This window comes from Melanerpes formicivorus, unplaced genomic scaffold, assembly GCF_026170545.1.
Source record: "Melanerpes formicivorus ecotype bairdi unplaced genomic scaffold, bMelFor1.0.p_v2 SCAF_6, whole genome shotgun sequence".
Classification (NCBI taxonomy): Eukaryota; Metazoa; Chordata; class Aves; order Piciformes; family Picidae; genus Melanerpes; species Melanerpes formicivorus.
Window position 1 is genome coordinate 18,314,816 of NW_027142358.1, and position 22,932 is coordinate 18,337,747.

General features: G+C 38.2%; 1 protein-coding gene across 8 annotated transcripts in view; it reads left to right on the top strand.

Moving 5' to 3' along the window:
- The window catches only part of SH2D4B (SH2 domain containing 4B), a 109,246-nt gene that overhangs the window by 40,575 nt on the left and 45,739 nt on the right, over window positions 1-22,932 (top strand). For 6 of the 8 annotated variants that reach the window (XM_068139969.1, XM_068139970.1, XM_068139972.1 and 3 more), the window contains 2 exons: window positions 20,337-20,496; window positions 21,877-22,024. In XM_068139969.1, the coding sequence (XP_067996070.1) occupies window positions 20,396-20,496; window positions 21,877-22,024 (249 nt within the window). In that variant the 5' untranslated portion in view covers window positions 20,337-20,395. Of the gene's footprint in view, window positions 1-10,412; window positions 10,443-10,960; window positions 11,058-20,336; window positions 20,570-21,876; window positions 22,025-22,932 lie in introns of those variants that run through there. The other 2 variants (XM_068139974.1, XM_068139975.1) reach the window with 2 other exon arrangements.

The following is a 22,932-nucleotide window of genomic DNA, read 5'->3' on the forward strand; positions in this document are numbered from 1 at the left end:
CCTAGAGGTATCCTTTTGATTTATTATGAAAATAATTATTTATTCTTATCTCTAAAACCAACAAATAACCACAGCTACTGGAGCTCTGTCCAAGATTTCCTGGAAAGGAGCACATGCATCTGCTGTGCTCTGGATTTAGTGTACATGCTCCTGTGTGTGTTGGACATGACTTGAGCATGTTGTTTGTCTTGATATTTTTTTCCTTTAGTGTTTTACAATGCTCTTGTAACTCCAGCCCTACTTTGGCTACAAATATCCCCAAATCTAGGATAAATTGCCGTTAGGTATCTGTAGCACTAATGCATATCCTGAAGACCAAATCTGTACACATTTAGGGGCCATGTTTGGAGTTCAAGGTTGTGCTGGGATGTAACTAATGTGTAGTTTTCATCCCAGTGGCAAAAAAAAAAAAGAGGCTTGCCAATGAATGTGGGAGTCACTGCTGTCACTGTAACTTTTCAAGCAGTATTTACCAATACACATTCAATATTATGACAGGAATTTGACCATCAAAAGTTTGTCTACCCATTAAAAAGTAATGGCTTTATGAAACTGAGTCAAAGCTAAAGAAATGTGGTCTATGAATACTTCTATAGAATGATATGAAAAAAGGCTGAAATAGGAAGAAAATGAATGAAAGTCTTGAGTATACACTCTTCAATTTAGCTGAGCTGAATTCTTTGTATAGCCTTGGAGGCTAATAGAGGGGCCAAAGTTCACATTCCTGTGTAGCTTAGAGAAGCCTCAAGGCTGTTATATTGCTCTGCCAGCATTTTCTTGGCCCAAGGAGACCTGGATATATGCATCTTTTCTCTAAATAAACTACCTTTAACATCCTGGCTCATGCCAAGTAGCTTGTCCTTCAGCTGGTATTTTTGCTTGGTTTTGAGAGCTACCTATAGTGTATGGAGCAGCACAACCTGTGGCTTGGGGAGTCTTTTGGAAACTAGGTGGTGTTATGGTCCCTATGGCTCCCAAAGAGCTATATTGAAGGCTTGTATTTCCCTATCCCTCTACATATTACATAATACTCTCTTGTACTTAATGGGCTTTTTTTTCCCATGGAAGATGAAGTGTCTGATCCCATTTCTTCAGTGACCTACAAAGCTTTTTAATATTTCACACACTGGCTAATCCTATTGATTTTACCAGAGCTGACTATACAGCATAAAGTTAAGTGCTTGCTTCAGTCTGTATTTTCATTAACAGCTGGGCCAGCAAAGAAAAGAGACTCTGCTGGTGACAAATCTGCAAGCAAATCCAATAAATGTTAGAGAGGTATCAAAAGCTGTTTTGTTTTTGTTTTTATAAGAGTTATAAGGATTATTACTTTATACAATCAGAGTAAAGACTAAACAAAATTATCAGCACAAGTGCTGCACTACTCCAGTTGCATTCTGGCAGTTACCCTGTTTAAGTGCTAGCTTCTTTTTGTTATATGGTGCCAGCTCCACTTGGGAACAGACTGTCTCACTCATGGGTGAGTTTATAGATTCATAGCAAATAACCCAGAAGGGACTATTAGATCATCTTCATCACAGGCCAGTGAAACTTCACTCAGTTATCCATGTAGCATTTGTTCTTAAGACTGGATATAAAAGTTTTATGACCTTTCTGAGTTCCATAGGAGAAAACAGAGTAACTTTATGGGAATTGTTGGAGCACTCTAGCACTTGGAATTCATGGTTAATTTAGTTTGCAAAGAACTATTTGTAGGGCCAGCAGAGAAAAATAAAAGACTTGCTTCTGACCTCAGCCTTCAGCTTCATGTTAGTGACTAAATGCCCTGATGTCTTACCTTTATTTCCATAAACTGATCTGATTTACTTGCTCTCATGAGTAATAAACCTGTTATGCCTATGTTCAGCTGGGAAGTAGCAACATACTAAAGAGCAACGTTAGCCCAGCTTTTGTAGACGGGCCAGTCTTGCGGTTAGTATGAAGAGCTGGACTGCCAGCTGCACAGACAGTGGTCATAAGGTTGTGTGCCAACCTGGCCTGGACATTGGAACTGTGAGGAGAGGACTGAAAGATGACTAAAGAGGAGGAGAAACAAATAGCTTCTTTGTAGTTTGGAGAAGAGCAGAACAGTTAGTTAAGGCTTCTGGAGTTCATGGCAGTGTGGATAAAAGAGACCTCTGAGGTAGCTGGTTGTGTTGTCTGTGGAAAAGACAGGACCTATTAGGATGGCAGCTACTACTGTGGAGTATGGTGAGTAAGCCTCTGTATGAGACATCAGAATCCTGATAATATCACAAGAGTTGGACTTCAAGGAGCGCTAGTTATTCCAGGTGTAATGGAAATGGACCTGTAGGCAGTTGCAGTCACCCGTGAGTGACTTTCCACTGGACACTAACCATTACAGGCGTGACTGTGCATATGATTAGAACACATAAGTGCAGCAGCTAACAGTTCTACTCTACATTTCTGAGGACAGCTGGCAGCAGTTTCTGTCATACAATACCTTGCCGAGAATGGGAGGGATATGAACTGTTGATGATCCATACAGGGAGCAGTGACAGCAGAAAAATGTAAAACAGCAGCAGTACGCTGTCTAGTGCCTGGACAGCACACTTAAGATACAGAGATGCTTAAAGAATTCTAGGATGAGTACATCAAACTAGTTTTGTTTGGCAATTGGAGAAAATCTTCTGTTTTGAAATCTCAGGCACAAAGCTGATAAGGTTTGTATTGTGAAAAATGAGTCAGGTGGCTTAATCCAGGAGTTGTGGTTTGAAACTGTTAAGATGATTAGAGTAAAAAAACAATAACAAAAATTTCAGCAATGTCCTGAGCTGTACTTGGTCTCACAGTGTGTGACAGGAGTGAAGCTCTTAAAAAGGCTATGAAGTAAAAGGAAAAGTTTTTCAGAATACTTCAGATACTGGTTTTCAGACCTTTTGAACAGCACCTCACTGTCAAGACACAGAAAAAGCTGAATACAATTTGGAGCAGAAAGTTACGGGGTCTTGTCTGGCAGAGGTTTTGCCATCTTAGGAGGTGGGCAGCAAGTGAAGCTGAAAATTTAAGTGCTTTAAAGAACAATATGATACCAAAAGTGCTTGTGTGTTTTTCTACCTGACTCTTGAAAAAAAGTCTTGATTCTTATGGTGAGTGAAACACTAAAAAAAGAGGAAAAACACCCTGAAAGCAAACACAAAAAAGCCCTACCAGAAACAGACCCCCTAAACAAAATAATCAAAAGTTTGTTTATGCAATTCAAAGTGCCAGCTACATTTGCCTGGCTGGATTGCTGGTCAGGTCTTGCAAACAAGAGTCTGTGAGTCAAAATGAAAAAAATAAATAAAGAGGCAATATAGGCTGTGTGCAGAACATGCTCTGCCTTTTGGAAATTTTATTGCCAAGAAAGAGGGCAAGGATAGAAGTGGCCTCACTGGGCAACATTCTGTGCCCTGAAATAAAATAACTTGCATGATGGCACTGAAGCAAAATATTTTGTATAGAAAGCTGAGGAGTTATTTAAACAATTAAAAAAATTCCTATTGGTGGCCTTCAATTACAGAAGTAATCAATCTAGCTACCATAATGCAGTGTCTAATAGGGTATGAAGTTGACATGCTATGACGCTGCATTGTACATAATGTAGATGAATTGTACCAGGGAGCATATTAAAGAAAATTAGCTCTCACATGATACGTTTTGATGCACTTACAGTTAGATGGAGAAAGGTGAACTTACTGAGCATCTTCATAAGTTAATTTATACTGGAGAGAGGAACCTTGCAAAATTAAGAGTCTGATATCTCTTGGGTAACTTATTGTAATGAATTTCATTGAAAATATACCAAAGGCTGGAATAATTTCATGAATCAATTAGGTCATGGAATCCAGAGGTCTTTTGGGCTTTGCAGATACACAAAGCAAGCAATTGATATAAAGAATAATATTGAATTCCTGCTTAAAGATACGTATCATGTTGCGCAAAGAGCTAGGTCTTGGAAAGGTGTGTGCTCAGGGGCAGGGGAGGGAAAGCAGACTGTACCAGTATTCTTTAGGTAGCTGTCTGTCCTTGGAGTCCTGTCCTAGGTTAAGTCTGAACTAAAAGTTGACAAACTTCTATTAACCTCAGACCTTTGTAATGTAGGTCAGAATTTCAAATATCTACCATCAACTTGAAAAATTGGAGTGGTGCCCTTTCTACCCAGCTTCCCAAATCTCTGATAAATTGTGCTTGAACCATGAAGGCATTTCAGGCTCCAGTGTAATCATGTGTACAACAGTTGTAGCATAGAACACAAAGGGATAGGCCTAAAGTAATCTTGCTGGGTAGGGTTGCTGCGCTGCCAGGGAAAAATAATCACTGATGTGACTTCTTCTGAAGGGCAACTAGTGTTGCAGAGTACAGAATTAACCTTGGGAGAATAGAGTGATGACAGATTGCTCTATTGTCTGCAGCCCTGGACTTCAGATGCTACTTTCTCTGGGTTAGTTCCAATCCCTTGCCTTTCCTGACTGTCAGTGCTATCTATATTTGAGATTGGCTGATTTCTGCAAGGGGCTGAGGACTAACAGATCTGGATTTTGAAAAACATTCCAGCTATCTGATGAGCCTCCTGCCACTGTAAATCGTCTCTGCGCCATTACAATCCCAATCACTTCACTTACAGCTATGTGACTGACAGTAAGACATATTTTCTCATTAATTGGTTTGTAGCAAATCTGCAATTCATTTTCAGATAAGATTTTAATACCCTTAATTCCTATATTGCTATACAGACCTCAAGTGCCTTCTCTCTCATTCTCTTTTTTTTTTAATTATTACTATGGCAGAGCCTTGTAGAAAAATCAGTCTTGAGCCAGTACAGAGAAAACAAGCACACAAAGCCAGTCCATGCTCCAAAACACTTCATAGTCAGATTTACAGATACAAGCCCCATAAGGAAAATAAGGTCTGGGAACACATACCCTCATTCTTGCTCTCTGTGATGCCATGTAATGGAATAGCAGCTTCAGGGAAATGATCATTCTGATCCAGCTGCAGATTGTGATATTAAGGATCTCATTTTAGCCTTTAGGGGGAGCCATAGTCTTGACTATGGAAATGGAGGCAAAACCAGCGAGGTTTTGTTACATTCATCTGTGGTAGAAGAGTTGGGGACAGCATGGTTCTCAATTTGTTTATGTTTTTTTTTTTCTAATTTTTGGTTGACAGCAGTGTATAAAGCAGACACAGGAGTGGCTTGTTGTGGTGAATGCCCTAATTTGTTTCCTTTTCTAGTGGTAGATTTGTACAGTTTAGAAAGCCCCAAACAAATGTTAATTTTACCTTTCCCCTTTCACAATTTCAGCTCCCTACTGTACCATTCAGTTCCAGATTCCAGTGTTCTTTTGATGCTGACACAGCAGGACTTGAAAAATTCAGATTCTGTACGCTGACTCCTCTTAAAACATGGAAAGTATAAAAATAAACACAAACCACAAAAAAATTGATTAGGGTAATGGAGTTCATAGTCTGGAACACATATAATTGCCATATTTTCTGTTTGTTTGGTTTTGATTGTATTCATTTCTTTAAGGGGAGAGTTAGATTCCACTCTTGTCTTTCCCTTTAGTATGTAGATTGTAGCAGAATATAGTTATGTAAATTATATGGCTAAAGTAGGTTATATGGCTGTGTAGTAAAATCCGAATGAACATGCTGTTCTGCTGGCTCAGCATTACCAGTGAGCTGTTCAGTTCAGGGAATGGAGAATGCACATGCTTGCAGGAAAATGGATGAGGAGATTTGCAGGCCTTGGCCAATTGAACACTTCCCCTTTTCTTAAAAATGAAATTAAAATGATGTTCTGTGCCTTTTCCTCTCCCTCCCTCCCTCCCCCTTCCTCAGCAGATGAATTCTAGTGGCAGCACTGAGGACTGCTTAGCTAGAAAGATGCTATACCAAAGATGGGACAGAGTGTGTCTTGTCCCAGAAGATACTGTTAGAGATCAAAAGAAACTCCACACTTATTTTGAACAGCTCTGAGCTCCTTGCAGAGACAGCTACTAGTTACAACATCAAGTTCTGTGGCAGTCATAAGGTAATGACTGCCAACAAAGAGCTGCATTAATAGTAATCTGTATAGACTGTTGAGATGTGATGTCTTTCTGTAAAAATGTTACTTTAGTTTGAACTGTTGAACTAGGAATAGCCCAGATGAGCAATGGAGAGGTCATTACCCTTCTAAATTGTTCAAAATACGTCCCAGAAAGGGAAGATGGTGAATGAACACAATCAGAAATCAGGCAGTCCCCTGATTTCCCTGTTCTTCTGAGTCATTTATTCTTCCATATCTTAATCAGGTGTGGGGAAGGAGGGGAAGAGAGGGTATTTTTATTTTGCAGCAGAAAGCTTTATTTTGTGTTTTGTCTGACTTAACTTCTGTTCCTCTGCCATCTGACTGGCTGGAACTCCAAAGCTCATCCATCAAAAATATGAACTAATCCTCTAAGTAGCAAGAGGTTTTGAGGTAGATTTGGTGTTTCTTAATAGGTTTTTCCAAATTTTCTGAGAAATCAAACTATTCATCTGGAATATTTACAGAAAGGTGTCTCCTAGGTTAAAAATGCAGCCCTTTTATCTTTGTCATCAATGAATTACTTACATGACTAAGGTTCTCTGTACCTTAAAATCATATAGCAATTATTAAGGGAAAGGAAGTACTGATAAAAATGTTTGATTCTCCCCACCGGTCCTCTTGGGTTTTCCACCCCATAAAGAAACAGAAGTCCTAAATCAGACTTAGCTACCAGTGAAAGCAAACAGGGAGTTGATGAAGAGCTGCCACCCAGGTGAGAGTCTGAAGACACAATATTCTGAGGCAGAATATTTTTATCTTAGATGAGAAACTAATAGCCAATGTTGTTATATCTTTCTGGTTCTAGTGAATGTTGCCCTTTTTTTCAGAGTATTTCTGTATCTTCCTTGTTTCCCCTTTACATTTCCATGATTTTTTATTTTGGGCTTGCTGCAACCCAAATAAGGAAAAGCTCTAACAGAGGAAGTTGAGCACATTCATAGCTGTGATTAGATGATAACAATTCCACACATGAATTTAAAAATTGAAGATTCCCACACAGATTAATTCCACTTGATCATTCAGTTACCATCTTAAATATTTTTTTGGTGAATAATCTTCAGGCAATTGATTGTTAGTGAAGTATTAAATTAATCTTCTTGCTTTTTGTTATATGTTTGCTCGTTGCCTGAAAATTTGTTGGTATGCTGTCTTTTACTTTGTGTATCCAACCTGAGCTACTTCAGCAGCTAAATGCAGTTCAGAAATTATTTTTTACCATGCTTACATGCACATAAGCCTTGATGAAGAGTTTGTTCTTTGTACTGTGATAGCTTCTGATCAGGATTTGATTTCTGTTCTGTGAAGTCAAGTAAAATAAAATAAGAAAGATGACAAATGGGTAGAACAGCAGAACTGCTTGCCCTGAAGCCTTTGCAAAGGCGAGTCTTTTTCAATTAGTGCCAAAATGTGCAGCCACAGCTCTAGTATAATTGAGTAAAAGCAGAAAAACAAAAACCAAGCCCCCTAGGCTCTCCCTGTTCTATACCTGACCAAGTAAAATACAAAAATGAAGCTGTAACAAAGTCTTTCTTACCCTAGGTTTTTTCTTGCCAAACTGCATTACTTGTAAAAAAAAATGCTTCTATGTGATACAGCATCTTCCCTTGAATTTTAGTTTAGATCAGGTGTATTTTCTGCCTAAATTAAGGTGACAGTTTTTTGCATACCTCAAATAGAATAGATGCATTAGCAGTATAAGTTTTTGAATATGAGGGCCATGGAAGTCATTAAGAGTTTGACAAATACACATCTATAAAGCAGGTTTCTTGTGAGGAAATGCAGATCTGCTTTTGCTCTTCATTCTTGTGTAACCATCATGCAGTGGGACATGGCTCAGTCTGCAAATGTGACCTGTGTTTTCAGAGAATCACAGAATCAACTAGGTTGGAAGAACCCTCCAAGATTATCGAGTCCAACCCTATCTAATCAACTAGACCATGGCACTAAATGCCTCATCCAGTCTTTTCTTAAACACCTTCAGGGGCATCAACCCCACCACTTCCCTGAGCAGCCCATTCCATCGCTATGACTCATTGGTTCTCCTTAGAAGATAGCCCCCTTACAACAAAGTGCTACTGCTCCCTGGAGAAGCTCTCTGCCCAGAGAAAGGTGGCTCTGGATTTATTTTCTTAGGGTTTTTTTTTTGTGTGTGTACATTGTTTTGACCTTTTTTTATACACAGCATTAAGTGGATGTTGGTCCTGATGCTGAAATAATACTATTTTACTGATTTTTGGTAAAACTGTTGCAGAGTGAAAAGCCTCAGTTCGCTTAAAGAGCAACATTGTAACTATCTCCAATCACAAAGTGAGAAATTAATTAACAGCAGAACTTGTGTAGTCCATATGAACTACTGAGAACTTAATATTGTTTAATTAATATTAATTTGCCATTCATAAAGTTAACTAGAATCTTGTGGCTTTTATTACATTTGCTTTTAATTTTAGAGGCATTTTAATCAGTTTCTCTGTGTGACAATATTTGTCCACACCAGGTAAATAGGACCTCTAATATGATCTACCCTGTTGAGACCAATTAACAGGCTAGACTGGGAAACAATATGCAAACTCCTTTCTCCTCTCTTATCAGAAGAGATCAGTTCCCAAAGTGACATAGATATTGTTGGTGTAGGTGATACCTTTAGACATGACATCACTTTAAACCCGTGGGCAACACTTAACACCCTTGGGAGTGCATTGCTGCTGAAGGGAACTACTTGAGCTGAAAGTCTAAGACTTTCTCTACATTGAATTGCCTTCTGCTCGAGAGAGCAAAGCTGATGGGTTTATTTGAGAATACCTTATTTTTACCAGCTTGCAGTCAGGAGCACTGAAGTGGATTTTTTCTTCCTCCTGACCTTTTCATTGTTTGTTTGTTTGTTTGTTTTTCCCCTTATCCTTGTCTGTTCCTCCCCCTTCCTTTCACTTGACACCTGCCTCTACCTTTGGAGGATGAGATAAGCAGAAAACTGTTGGTGTAAGAGACCAGGAGCAGAATATGCCTGAACAAACACGGCCAGAGGCAGAATTAAACCTCTCCTGTGCAGGAAGGTGTGGGAGAGCTCCTTTACTGCAGGTTGCTTTCTGGAGTGCCATTTGTGGGTCATTGTAGTGAGTATAATTGGAAGCAAGTTTATCTCTTTGAGGGTTTTTTGGAGTTACCATGCTGCAGCAAATATTGCGTGATATGTATATTGACCCTGAGCTCCTGGCAGAGCTGAATGAAGAGCAAAAGCAGATCTTGTTCTACAAAATGAGGGAAGAGCAGCTGAGGCGCTGGAAGGAGAGGGAAGAAAAAGCACGAATGGAGGAGGCAGTGCTGAGAAAGACAGCAAGATGCAAACAAAGTAAGATCTGTGACCTTATATACTTAAAAGTTGGGGATGGTGGGAATGCTACTGGTTAAGGATTTTTATTTTGTACCATCCCTGCTTCTACCACTCAGCCACGCAAAAGGCAGTCTTGCTTGTGCAGTTGAGGTTTCTTGACTTGGCATTGAATGTTTCCACGTGGCTGGAGTAGAAGATAAATTCATGAATTAATAGTCTTCAGGGTAGATTTTTAAATCTATTAAGCTTCAATATTCAAAATTTATAATGATTTAGGGTAGCTGATTTTGGCAAAGTACTTTAACAGCTATGTGACTCTGCAGTCAGTGTTTAATGTATTGTTCATCTTAACACGCGCAGGGTAGAAAACTTCAAGCATCTCAGTACAGATCAGTTATTGGATTCATCTGGCACACTTCTTAAACTAGTTGAAGCCTCTGAACCTTGCAAAGAGCCTATTAGATAGATAACAATTCAAAAGCTATTATTAAAGAAACATGTTTCAAAGCAAAACTAATTTCCAAGACTTACTTGAAGCAAAGGGCTTCATGAAATGACTCTAAGTTACAATAGCAGCTTTTAAATGAAGGAGGAACATTCAGAACACCTTAATCAGCTGCAATAGGAGTTTAAAATGTCCACTCACAGACTGCAGGCAAGGTGGACATTTGAAAACCTTATTTTGTTTAATTTTTATTTTCTTCCTGTTAGCATTTTTACTGTGAATGGTGCTCTCCTAAGAGGGATGGTGTCAAAATAGGTTCTCTCATACAGCATGAAAACCTTGTTCATTTTGATTGATTTGTATTTGAGAAACAAATTAAAAATGCAGTTCAGCTCCAGAAACCAAAACAACATTATATCATTGAGATAATAATCTGTGTTATGCTTATTCTTTCAGGAAGACAGATGCATAAAAATCTAACTGCAAAAATGTTTATGTGGTGATTTGTCACAGCGTTGACACCTAAATTTCCATATATAAATTATACATTAAACCTGTTCAGCTTCCTACTACAGGAGACCTCTTTCTAGGTAATTAATTTTCTGATTTATAAAGAATAAGAGAAAGGAGAGCTGCAGAGTAGTCTATAGATTATATTTATTCTGACAAAAGTATTCCCAAATACACATGGAGTTAAATTTCTCAATAGCCTGTTTCCATTTTAACTTCTTAAACTGCCAATTTAAAGTATTGCTAAGGTTTGACTTTTGGCCACTGTTACAAACTTTGTTTCCTTCAGAACTATACTAATGAACTGCTCTTGCTTATGGTGTTGGAGTGTTTTTTTTTTGTGTGTGTGTTTTTGTTTTATTCCTTTATTTCTGTAGAGAATGCTTTTGGAACTAGATTTGCAAATTAGGCATTTGGTTCCACTGAAAATAGATTTTGACTTCCATGAGGTGATGTGGGCCAGAATTAGAAACAATAATTTCTTTAAGGCATGGTGGTCATTAGCTATGCAAACACTTATAACCCAGCAGCATAGCAAAAGGAGTGGATTTGTCAAAGCAGAACAGTGATTATGAATCCAATATTGATTTTTCTGCAGTGACTTGAGGATGAAGAATTCTTGTGCAAGGTTTAGATTCATTGTCTTAATAGAAACCACAAATGCAGAGTTGAGGAGGAAAAAGTGGCATATGCAGGTCAGTTTGGACTTGTGCTACAGTTAAAATAATGAACGAGTTTAGGGAATGCTTATCAGCGTGGTCATCTTTTAAGAGTTTGGAAACCAACTAGCAAAGGCCCAAGATCTACAGTGGGTTTTTTTATAGAAGCATTGGTGAACACAGATTGCCCATAAATATCCTATGCAGGACAGTTATCCTTCTTAGAAAACAGAAGCAAGTTCAAACCGTGAAATAAGACATAAATCATCGAGAGTATTTAGCAAGCCAAATAGTATATCAATCTATGTAATTATTCTTAGTTTCTGAAGAAAATGCTATTAGTCAGCTTTAGTAAATACTAAATTGTGCCTGCTTTTCCATCTGGATTGTTTGACGTCTTGAGGAAAGGTTAAAACTGAAATTTGTATCAGAATGAGTCAATGTAAAATAAAATATCTCACTTTGGGGATGAATGAAATGTTTTCAGATTATTTGACAGTTTTAATTTCCTTCCCTTTTTTAGAAACACAGATGGATGTCTGTAAGGGATATAATATTTAAACATCACTTCAGAAGGAAAGATTTCCTTCATAAGACATTGAATAATCTCTTCCCACGTTTTTGCTGTTTGTACCTAGCCTATATTTATACCTTGCCAAAAATTTGAGTAGAATTTGAGCATCATTTAGCTTCTTCCACAACTTTAGCATTTAGTGGACTTACTCAAGACAAAACTCAAGACAAAATGAGTGTTTTGTAGCTTTAAATGAATCATGGCTGCTGGTTTGTGCTGAAATAGCTTCACAAGTAAGCTGAATTCTTGGAGGTCTGTCTCTAGTTAATTTAGAAATTACTCCTTGACAGATCTTTCAGAAACATATTTTCATTGTAATAAAACATACTCCATTTTCTTACTGTGCTAAAATCACTAAGGGAAGTCTCCTGAAAATTTAAAGATCCCTTTGGGATTTGCTGAGAGTTGGCTGACAGGCAGCTTTGAAATCTATATAGAACCTTATTTATTTGATTAGGCAGTAGCCCTTAAACCAGTGTAGCTGAGTTGGGAATAAATGAAGGACCCTGCCAATTTGTATTTTGAGTCAGATGCAGTATCCACGGCTATCAGCATACCCAAAATGACATCTCAAAAACTGTTGGGATTTAGGCACCTGAAGGACAGCCGTGTGTGAGAGGAGAAAACACTGCTCTGCTGCTGCTTATTCTGACATTTATTCATTGTGAACTGCAGCTCATGATGTTCAGATGGGCCATTTGTAAACACTGTTATTTACCTGTTGTTAATAAGAGTAGCTGGGAAGGAATTAGGTAAGCTTATCACAGCATGGCTGGAAAATAATTTCTTTACCTAAATGGCATTTATGTTAGAAAATCATTAGGGAATAAAAGAAGCTGTTTGCAAGCAAGTATTTCAAACATCACAAGTGGATGGCAGAAGGATACATCAATGTCAGATGTGAAGGGCAGTGAGTGGGCATGTCTCAGTGTGTGTATGAACGGTGAGAGCCTGTGTACATGCAGGGGTATTGCTTTCTGTGTTTTTAAGCTCAGAAATGTATTCCTGTTTATACACCCTATCAATGCTTAGCTGGGATTTTATCTCCTATGGGGACATATTCCTGGCATTGTTTTTTGTCTCTCTATCATTAGATATAGGTCTAAACAGAGACATTAGACTTAAGTATTACTGATATTTTTTTTTTTACTGTATGTGGTCTTGAATTCTGTAGAGCCCTGACATTTGTTTGCAGTTCAGATATGACTGAAAAACTAACAGAAGAGCATTAGGGAGAGTATTAGAATAAGTTTTATTAGGGGGCTGAGACAACTGATTTGAAACCATGGGAAGAGTTTTAACGTAACATTCACAACATGTATAGCAGCTTGTGATATAATGTCACTTTGTTAAAGCACTTTGGGCAAGAACTCAGGTGCTCAGAGCTCATACTCAGTGTGGCTGTGTATTGAGATACGGTTAAACAGCAGCTTCTGAACTGTTCAATTCTCCAAACCTGTGGTAGAAAAATACCTCCAACTTCTGTATGACCTAAATATGTACCAGATGGAACAAATCCAGAGGGACTTCTCTACCCTCCTAGAATTAGCTGTGAGTCTGTGCTTTTTTATCTTATATCTACCCTGCAGCTGACTTCCTCTGTTTTGCAGAAAAGTGACAGCAGAATATTGCTGGCAACCTGGGCCTTATTACAGCTGGAGGTTTCTCTTGCACGCAATGTGATCCCCAGTGTTCCTGTTGTCTGGCATCAGCCGCTTTCTGAGAGAGGCTACTGGGTTAATTGAGCCACTGGCATGGAGAGCACTCCTGTGTTTCTCTGTGGCATTGTGTTCCTCAGCCTATCTGGACACAGTAGTGTTAGATGGACTTTCCTGTGCATACTGGTGCTCTGGTAATGATACGAGGTTGTGACTGCAAGCTCATGAATACTTGATATGGAAACAGAGCAGTCATGTGGCCAAGGAGAGAACTGGGGTTTGCCCATGCTGATACAATATTTCCTTCCTGATTTTGCCAGTTTTTAGTGTAAGTGACTAAAACATGCAAGAACAGAGGCACCAGGATTTGGAAGACGTAGGAAAATTCAATGTATTCAAGTCAGCAGAGGATTTAGCCAGACACTGAGGATGGTTCATGAACCTTTATGTCCCCTCATGTGCTGTGGTGCTAGAAAATCTTGCTATATTGGTATAGTTCTCCCTGCTTTTGTTGTCCTGTGTGCCTGATAAAAGAAGTCAGTGTAAACCTGACATTTTGCATTTAGTATAGAGAAGTCTGGTGCAGAAGGTGATCCACAGTTTTCTGTCCATTCTGTGACAGAGAGCCCTTATCCCACTGCTTTTTGTTTCTAGCAGACCCTGAAGTAGTCATGGAGACTTACTGTTTATTCTCCAGCAGTGGGAAACCCTGGATGCTTTGTGGTAGCTCTGCCCAAGAACATAAGCTGGGTATATGAATTCTATTCTTTACAAGACGCACTGGGGTCAGAATTAATAGTGCTATGTTCTTGACTTAATTTTTTAATGAGGAAACAAAAAACGAAATTAGTTCAGAATCACAGAATTAACCAGGTTGGAAAAGACTTTTGAGATCATCAAGTCCAACCTCTCACCCAACACCATCTAATCAACTAAACCATGGCACTAAGTTCCTCATCCAGTCTTATTTTAAACACTTCCAGGGGTGGTGACTCCACCACCTTCCTGGGCAGCCCATTCCAATGGGCAAAATTGAAATTAGTTGTACTGATATGAATGATTTTACCTCCTTCCACTTTGATCTAAGGTGGATCTGCATTTTCATGCTGCTTACAATGAAAGGGTCATTAAAATGAACAGACAAAAAGGTATCTCTAGGTTCTACACTGAGTCAGAGCAGTGTCTATAACAATGAGATCTAAATGTTATCACTGAGTTGCAAGTGGGCAAATTACAAAATTGCTGTGTGTAAGTGTACCTTGGCTGGAGAAGCAAGAAAATAACTGGGACATACTAGATAGAGACCACACAAATTATATTGAATTTCTGTGTTGGTGGGGTTTTTTTTTCCCCTTCTTTCTTCTTTCTTTTTTTCCTCCCTCTTTTTCCCCTCTCTTTTTCTTAGCACCTTCTTTCTTTTTTCCCTCTTCCCCTCCCCCCCCCTTTTTTTCCTGTCTTCTTTTATCTGCTCTTTTCCTCCTGCTCTTTTCCTCTCCTCTTTTTGGTTTACACTATGCAAGCCTCTATATACATAGTGTATATATACGCAAAGCCATTTACCTTTGAGTGCTCTGTACAATTATTTTTACTCTATTTGTTAATTACCATAGTCATATTTGAATAACTGCTTCTTCCCATAATGTTTGCTTTCTTGCAGTCACTCTTCCTTTATTTGATCCTGCAGGGGTATATTGCAGCATAATTATTTCCATGGTAACAGGCTGTAATTCCATAAACAGAAAATTGAGTTTGTTATATGATCAGGAAGTAGCTGGAGAGCCATGTAGGCTGATTTTTTTCAGCAGTGGTGAGATCCTGCAACCCTTATTGGCATATTAATGTAAATGAACTGAATTTCTTTCTCCTTCTGCACATCCTCCATTCAATAGAAAGGCACACAACACAGGTTCAAAATTGGAAGGTGTGTAAATTTAATGTTGTGGGAATACTTGAATTTCAGAGTTTTTCCTCATTTTCTTGTTTTGAGAATTGAAGTGAGTGGAATTTTTGAATGTACACTTGGAAGACCTGGGTTCATGGTCCTATGACTATTTTCAGGAGCAGACAACAGAATTAATTATAGCAGATCTTCAGTTTATTGTCAGATTATCATTGGGAATCATTGGGATGCTGTAACATGACATGATACAAAGCAATGACACACAACCTCGGAGGAAGGAAGATGAATCGAGCAGTGAAGAAGTTCTTCACAGAAAGATTGGCCATTGGAATTGGCTGCCCAGGAAGGTGGTGGAGTCACTGTCACTGGAGGTGTTTAGGAAGAGACTGGATTCGGCACTTGTTGCCATGGTTTAGTTGATTAGATAGTGTTGGATGATAGGTTGGGCTCAATGATCTCAAAGGTCTCTTCCAACCTGGTCTGGTCTCTATGCCATGCTATGCTATGCCATGATATTCTCTCTGATTATTCTTATTATAAAGCACTTTTCATTAGAAGCATGCATAAAAATTAAGCTAGATACAACCCAAAACCAAATCTACACACACACAAAAAACAACCCAAGAAGCCAAACCCCATAAACCCCCCAAACCCAACCTGTAGTTCTGGGCCTCTGTCCCAGTTAGCAGAGGCAGTGTAACTTCATATATTTAAACCTTTAGTCACAGTGTGGAAGTTCGAAATGATTGGAACTGAAGCCTGATTTAGTCTGAACATTGCCTTCAGGCAGGATTCCCCTTCCCATGTACCTTCAGGTGCTATTTTTCTCTCTCTCCTGAGGCTCTGGCAGTGTTTGTGTGTTCTGGTAGCCTCCACCAAGGTCAGTAATTGTAATGGGCCTACACCAAGAACTTCCTAAGGGTAGCACAAAGGCCAAGTACTGCCTGTGATACCATATAGCACAAATCATAGTTGCTCTCTGTGTGTGAAATTAGCAGTGCTGCTGCTAGAGGCTAATAATTCTTACAGGTGAAAGCCCTGAGTTTACTATTGCTCCCTAGGGCACTGTTTTATACTTTTATTGCTGTTATAGAATTGTCTGCATAAATACCGAAAACCCATAAAATGCGATTTGGTCTTACTTTTGATTGTGTATATTTATATGTGCAAGTGTGTTACTGTTGGTTCAGGCTATAGGTCTCCAAGAAAGTTTTTGCTGTGCTCCATTTGTACTGCAAATTTGAGATACCTGATTTTGCATTTGTCTGGAGTAAGGAGTAATAGCCAGAAACCAATTTAATGATTTCAAAGCGGTATAGGTATAGCGAAACTCCATGAGTGATACTAATTTAAGTAGGAAGGTAGAGGTGAAAAGAACCACAAGAATGAATGTTGTCTTCTTGTGATGCTGCAGAGGGTTTTTTTAGGCAAAAAAAACAACCAACCAAACCAGTCAACCAAACAAAACCCCCAACTTGCCCAGCAGAATACTACAACCAGTAAATCATTGGTCTGAAGAGCAGAGATGCAAAAGACTTGGTAAATTATTTAGTTTATTTTCTTGGTAAAGCAGTGTTTGTTTATAAAGCAATTTTATATCTATTCTCCAATCCAGAGAAGTTTTGATGTTCACTACTTCCTAATGGTAATTATTTGCAGCCTGCCACAGTCTCTTCAGGAAAGGAAAGGTATCTTTGTGGTCAAGGCAGAAAACTACAACAGATAGAGCTCATGAAATTAACTTTTTATTTTCTAACTCTGCGTTAGGCTTTCTGACTTGGCTCAGAAGCCTGCTTTGAACAGGAAATGTAAGTTTTGCATGCCACTTTCACACCTAAATTTAAAATTTGTGTAGTTAGAACCTCTTTCCTTTAGATTTACTTGCATTTTTGTTTTTCTTATTTTCTCATTTCCTTAATTTCCTATTCTTATTTTCTTAGTTTTCCTTTTTTTTTTTTTTCTTTTTAATTTGTTCCCCTTCTCCATTACTGTTGCATTTGGAAATGGAGTGTGTTAACAAAATATCTTGTTTTGCATGAAAATACAGTGCAGGAGAGAGACATCTTAAAGCAGAAGTAATTTTATTATAATCAGCTCTCAATAGCAGTAAATCTCGGCTCACAAAGCAGACAACACTTTTCCTAAAATTATGAAGGAAAATATTTTTCTCTACTGGGATCTTGCAATTGGTTCTACAGTTTAAAAGTGCAAGGTCAGTGTCATTAGCCTGGAAGACCTGACAGTAACCACTGTGGACATTGTTCTGCAGGCTGCAAAGACTTTTTTGCATGGCAGGAATTCAGTTTTTACACTGCTGGATTTTCCTCCACTCATTTCTGTTCCTGCACCCTCATTTCTGAATGTCATTGTGTGCTAAGACACTACCAAGTTCTATGATGGATTGTACAGTCATTTCTTGAAGTAAAATAGAGAAGATGATTGGATATGAATAAGATGTTTTCTTTTTCTAAAGAAAAATCAGAATGAAGTCATATGTGGTCAAGTTGGAAATGTTTTAAAACTGTACATGTAGAGGTCTGGCTGTGTAAGGCTGAAGCTTGAAAGTGCCAGATTGTTTGGTACAGCTATTATCTTTTGACTTGAAGTATGGGCATGTGTACAGTAGCATACTGTCCTGTAGTATACAGTAGTTGGCACTGAACCAACACTGTTACACTGATGTTTGCAAGAGAGTTTATACATCTACAGCTTTAGAACAATTTCTCAAGATGTCTACAAATCAATTATTTGTTTTATAGGTCTGGATAGTAATGGACAACTTGTGCTTCTGGGAAACATATAAGTAATTCTTTAGCACCCAAAAAAAAACCCCAAAACAAAACAAAACAACAACAACAACAACATTTGTCTTCTTACCCAAAAAGGATTTTTTATTGCTATTTTTATTTGATAAATTCATAAATGAGCAGTAGTGACATTGTTTCAAAACAGTTCTAGAAACATTTGTTATCTATCAGTTATGATACAAATAAATTAACACGAAACGTATTGTTTACAATGTTTTCTTTAAAGTACTAAATAAAGGAGGATGAATCAGATATCCAAATTCCTTCTAGGGAAGAGGACATTGGCTGTTTTTAAAACACAAGCTGCCATTGGCTATGTGGGATCATTACTCCTGGGAAATTATTCCACACTTCTCAAGATACTTTCCTATGAAATTCAGTAGATGAACACCTTTCAGGCAAATACTGACATGGCCAGTCAGTTCTTGGCAGATGATGTTCAAGTGCTGTAACCAAAGAAACTCAACACAAATGTTGTGTTGACAGATACACAGAAATATACATAAATAAAATACATTTGTGTTTATAACCTGCGATATAATCTGATAGACTGTGAAAAAACAAATGCTTTTCAGAGTTATTGAAGCAAAACATTATTAGCTTAGACTTCCACATTCCCCTTTGAAGTCACTACTATTAGGCCAACACTTGGTCTTACATATAAATCACATTTTAAAATTGGATCTAGAATATTAACTTTCACTGAGAGGTCTGATATGTTTGTTGCTCTAAGTTTATGTTGTCAAAACTTGGGAGTGTGGGTTGGCACTGGCACTGCCTGCTGTCAACATTTCCACTTCATTGCATCCCAAAGTTTTCTCTGGTTAATTTGGGATGTCAAAAAAAAAAAAAATATTGATTGTGTATTGGGAAACTTGATCTGCTTAAATGGATGCTGTTCTATCACAGAACAGCAGGCAGCTGAAGGTGAGAGTACCTAAGCTGATGCTAGTTGAGAAAGATGTAGAAAGATGGGAGCAACTTGCCCACCCACATAGGACCAGGTTTCTTTTATCTCTTATGGGAACATCAGAGGAAGAACTACCTAGGAAAATGTCAAATGTTTTCAAATGAGACATGATGCCTTTTATAATTGTGGTGATGCACAATTCAATAACCTTAATATTTGGGTAAGAGGGTGAATTCTCTTGTACTGTATGAGACAAGCTACGGAGCTTTCATGGCCTTTTAGTCTTCATTCTTTAAAATAAATCCATTGTCTGTCTTGGCAATGGTAAAATGATGGAGCCTCCTTTTGTGAAGAACTATTTCAACAAATTTCTGAGATATAAAACATAGAAATGGATGTATAAGAAGCATTTCTACCAATTCCTTATTATGAGCCTCCAAAATGCGTAATATACCTATGAGTTATACATAAAAAAGGAAGAGGAAAAGATCAAACCACAGTAAGACAGGTAGTGTATATGCCTTAAACTGTATTTAGATGGAATCTAATCTAATGCCCTTTGTAGTCAGCAGTTGGTTCTTGGACACAAAGGTTCAACAAATGCAGTCTGTTTTTTAAGTAGCACTCAGTCTTTTTTTTGGCGTTTGTGCAATGCCTCTGTCATCACGGTAACCACAGATTTTTGCACTGCGTAACTCCTGAAAACTAAACTAGTAACTTAATGCCTTTCAATCGCCTAGCCAAACAGAAAAGCAGTGCTGAGTGGTGTGCTCCAAATATTCAGGCTTCCTGAAATTTCTTAGCAGTGGGAGCAGAAATTAATGGATTATTTTTTTTTTAGTGATTCTAATGAAGTCTTTTTATGCTCAACACTCAACGTTGTCTGTGTGCTGAAACATTGCTGGTCACATAATGTAACTAGTTGTTATTGCTCCATTTTTTTCCATTCTCTTGATTCATCCCTTGCTGAGTGAAGCAATGGAATGGAATGGAATAGGAGTGGAATGGAATGGAATGGAATAGGAGTGGAATGGAATGGAATGGAATAGAATAGGAGTGGAATGGAATGGAATGGACCAAACCAGGTTGGAAGAGACCTTCAAGATCATCATGTCCAACCCATCATCCAGCACCATCTAATGAACTAAACCATGGCACCAAACTCCCCATCAAGTCTCATCCTAAACTCCAGTGATGGTGACTCCACCACGCATGTCAGAATTAACAGTTCTTTATTTTTGTGGGACGATGAGCCTTTAATGATTGTGTGATCTAGAGTGTACAAACCCGTGTACCCATGTGGTAGATCTGTCAAATCTGAAGCCTATATCTAACCTTTTAGTAATGTTTTTATTATTAATTGTAAATTATACAATGTTTCTAAATTGCAGGTTTCTCTTCTTTTGATCTGTATAACAATTTGAGTCTTGTTTATATTTTTGGTTTGTTCTTGGTGGCTGTTGCAGGTAATGGCAAACATGTGCAGTGGCTGCGTGGGAAGGATGGTGAGGTCTGGGTCTGGGTTATGGGAGAAGCCCCAGGTGACAAGCCGTATGAACAGATATCAGAGGAACTAATAGCAGAGCGTGCCAGGCAACAAGCACAGAAGGAAGCAGAAGAATTATGGTGAGGATTTAAGAATATGAATTCAGGGTCCACTTGGCATAATGGGAGACATGGCCTTATAGAAAGGCAGCAGGTAATGGTGGGTAAAACTCATAAGTATGTTTTTTGAGCATTTGCTTTCACTTGTTTTGGCATTTTTTCAGCGTGTAAAAATGTATAATATATTTTTTATTGAATATGGAAAAGCAAAAGCCCTGTCTCAAGCTGTGCCAGGGGAGGTTTAGACTCAAGGTGAGGAGGAAGTTCTTCACCAAGCGAGTCATTCGTCATTGGAAATGGGTTGCCCGGGGAGGTGGTTGAGTCACCATCCCTGGAGGCGTTCAAGAGGAGATTGGACGTGGCACATGGTGCCATGGTCTAGTTATGGGGTCTGTGTTGATAGGTTGGACTTGATGATCCTCGAGGTCCTTTCCAACCTAAGTTATACTGTGATACTGTGAACCACCACACCCTCTTTCACAAAAAAAACCCACCACCACCACCAAAAACCCAACACAACACATTTGGGGAATTTTGCTAAATCATTGACCATTTTGTAATTCACTAAAAATGAAACAATCAGGTTTAAGATGATTAAATCAGAAATGTTTGTTTTGTCACACTTCTATGCCCTTGATGGGGATTTGGTGCATAAAATCTTTTTGAAATCAATTTTATTTGGATATCGCTTGTATTGATTTTTATCCCAGCAGTTCAGAGAATAATTACACAAAGTGCCACGCTGGTGTTTCCAGCAGGGCCTCTTCCAGATTTGAGAGATTCAAAAGTGTTTTGATGCTTGATGTTGTTAGGAAATAGGACACCTGCCTCCTGTAATTCCTTTTGTAGTGCAGCACTGAAGTGACAGTTTAAATAGCATATCATTCTGTTATTCCTTTTTATAGGAGGTGGTTCCTGTTTATAGTGATTGTATATCTAAGGAGAGATTAAAAGCTTCAACTTGTGCTCTATGTTAGGTTTTTTATTATCAGTACTAGCAAACGATCTGCAGTAAGAATTTTGCAGACATCTGCATTGATATTTAAGAGATAGTAAATTCCCAATCATGCTTTGCTAGGCTGACCAAAAAAAGTTTTTTTTCAGCCAAGGTATGAAGAATATGGTATGACTCAGAGACAGTCAAGAAGTACTTCTCTGATTTGGAAGGTGTTATTTTAATTAGTTGTTTATCAAAAATTGAAAATGTCTGCTTTCTGAATATTTTCCTCAAATCTGATTTGTGGTAGGTCTCTTATTTAAATACATTTAGATTCTTGTACATTTCCATAAAGTCTTATGCAAAATATTTCTTGCAGCCAGTGAGCAAGTATTGATCCTCAGTTTAAAAAACTGATCAATGTCTTAAATGATTTTTCTTTATTTCTGAATTCTTTTCTGAAGGAGACAAAAAGAAGCTGAAATTACAAAGAAATTCCGGGATGCTATGGCTCAAGAGAAAGCCAGAATAGTAGCAGAGAAATGGAAAATAGAAATAGAAGATCGGAAAGCTGCCAAATTGGAGGAGGAAAGAATTCAGGAGGAACTGAAGGTCTGCATACAGTAATTCTGCTTTTTTAGTAGTGTTTTTATATGGAGTCAAAGTTCTTGCCTTAAGTTTGTTTATTAACAAGCCTTAAAAAACAGAATTGTAATTGTTTCATTCCAGAATGTACAAATAGCTACATGGTGTTCACAAGAACAGCTGGGTGAGTGGTGCAAAAAATTATATATCTCATTCAGAAGTGTTAGGACAATCAGACTGGTTGTTCATCTCACACATTAACAGAATTGTTCAGTCAGCTGTGCTGAGTGAATCATACTGGGGTGAAAAATGTAGAATTGTGAAATGTCTCATTTTAAGTTTATTTGCTTGAATGTATTTTGAATGAGCTATTCACATATTTAACTTGAAAATTCTGTCATTGCTTGCTTTAAGATAATGAGAGGTGGATCCTTCTCTCAGCATGTAGGAAAAGTCCAGTTGACTTTGCTGGGAGAAGTTAATTTGCCTCATTTTTATTTACTTAATCATGAATTTTTATGGGTTCAGTTATAGAGTTTTAAGATTCATGTGAGAATAGTCCTTCCCTCCCCCCCATTGTTTAAAATAACAATTTGAAAACTAAACAGGAAAAGATGACCTCTGTCTACCCTTTTCATACTACTTTATAAAGATAAAATCTTGTTTAAATATGAGAAAACAAAATAGAGTTGGTTTAGTGTGCAATGAAATCATCAGTCTTCCAAGGATGGTTTGTACACTCTAGGACTGCATAAGACTGCATTGGCGAGGTTGGGTTTCCATGGAGAAAGCCCGTTGCAAAATACCACTCCTAGGAGATCTGCATCCAGTAACTTCTGTCTACATACTTCTCCCCTGCTGACAGCTTGCTATGTCATTTTTCCCATCCTGGGAGGTGATTAAAGGTGCAGAAAGTGCAGATAGACATCTGTCTT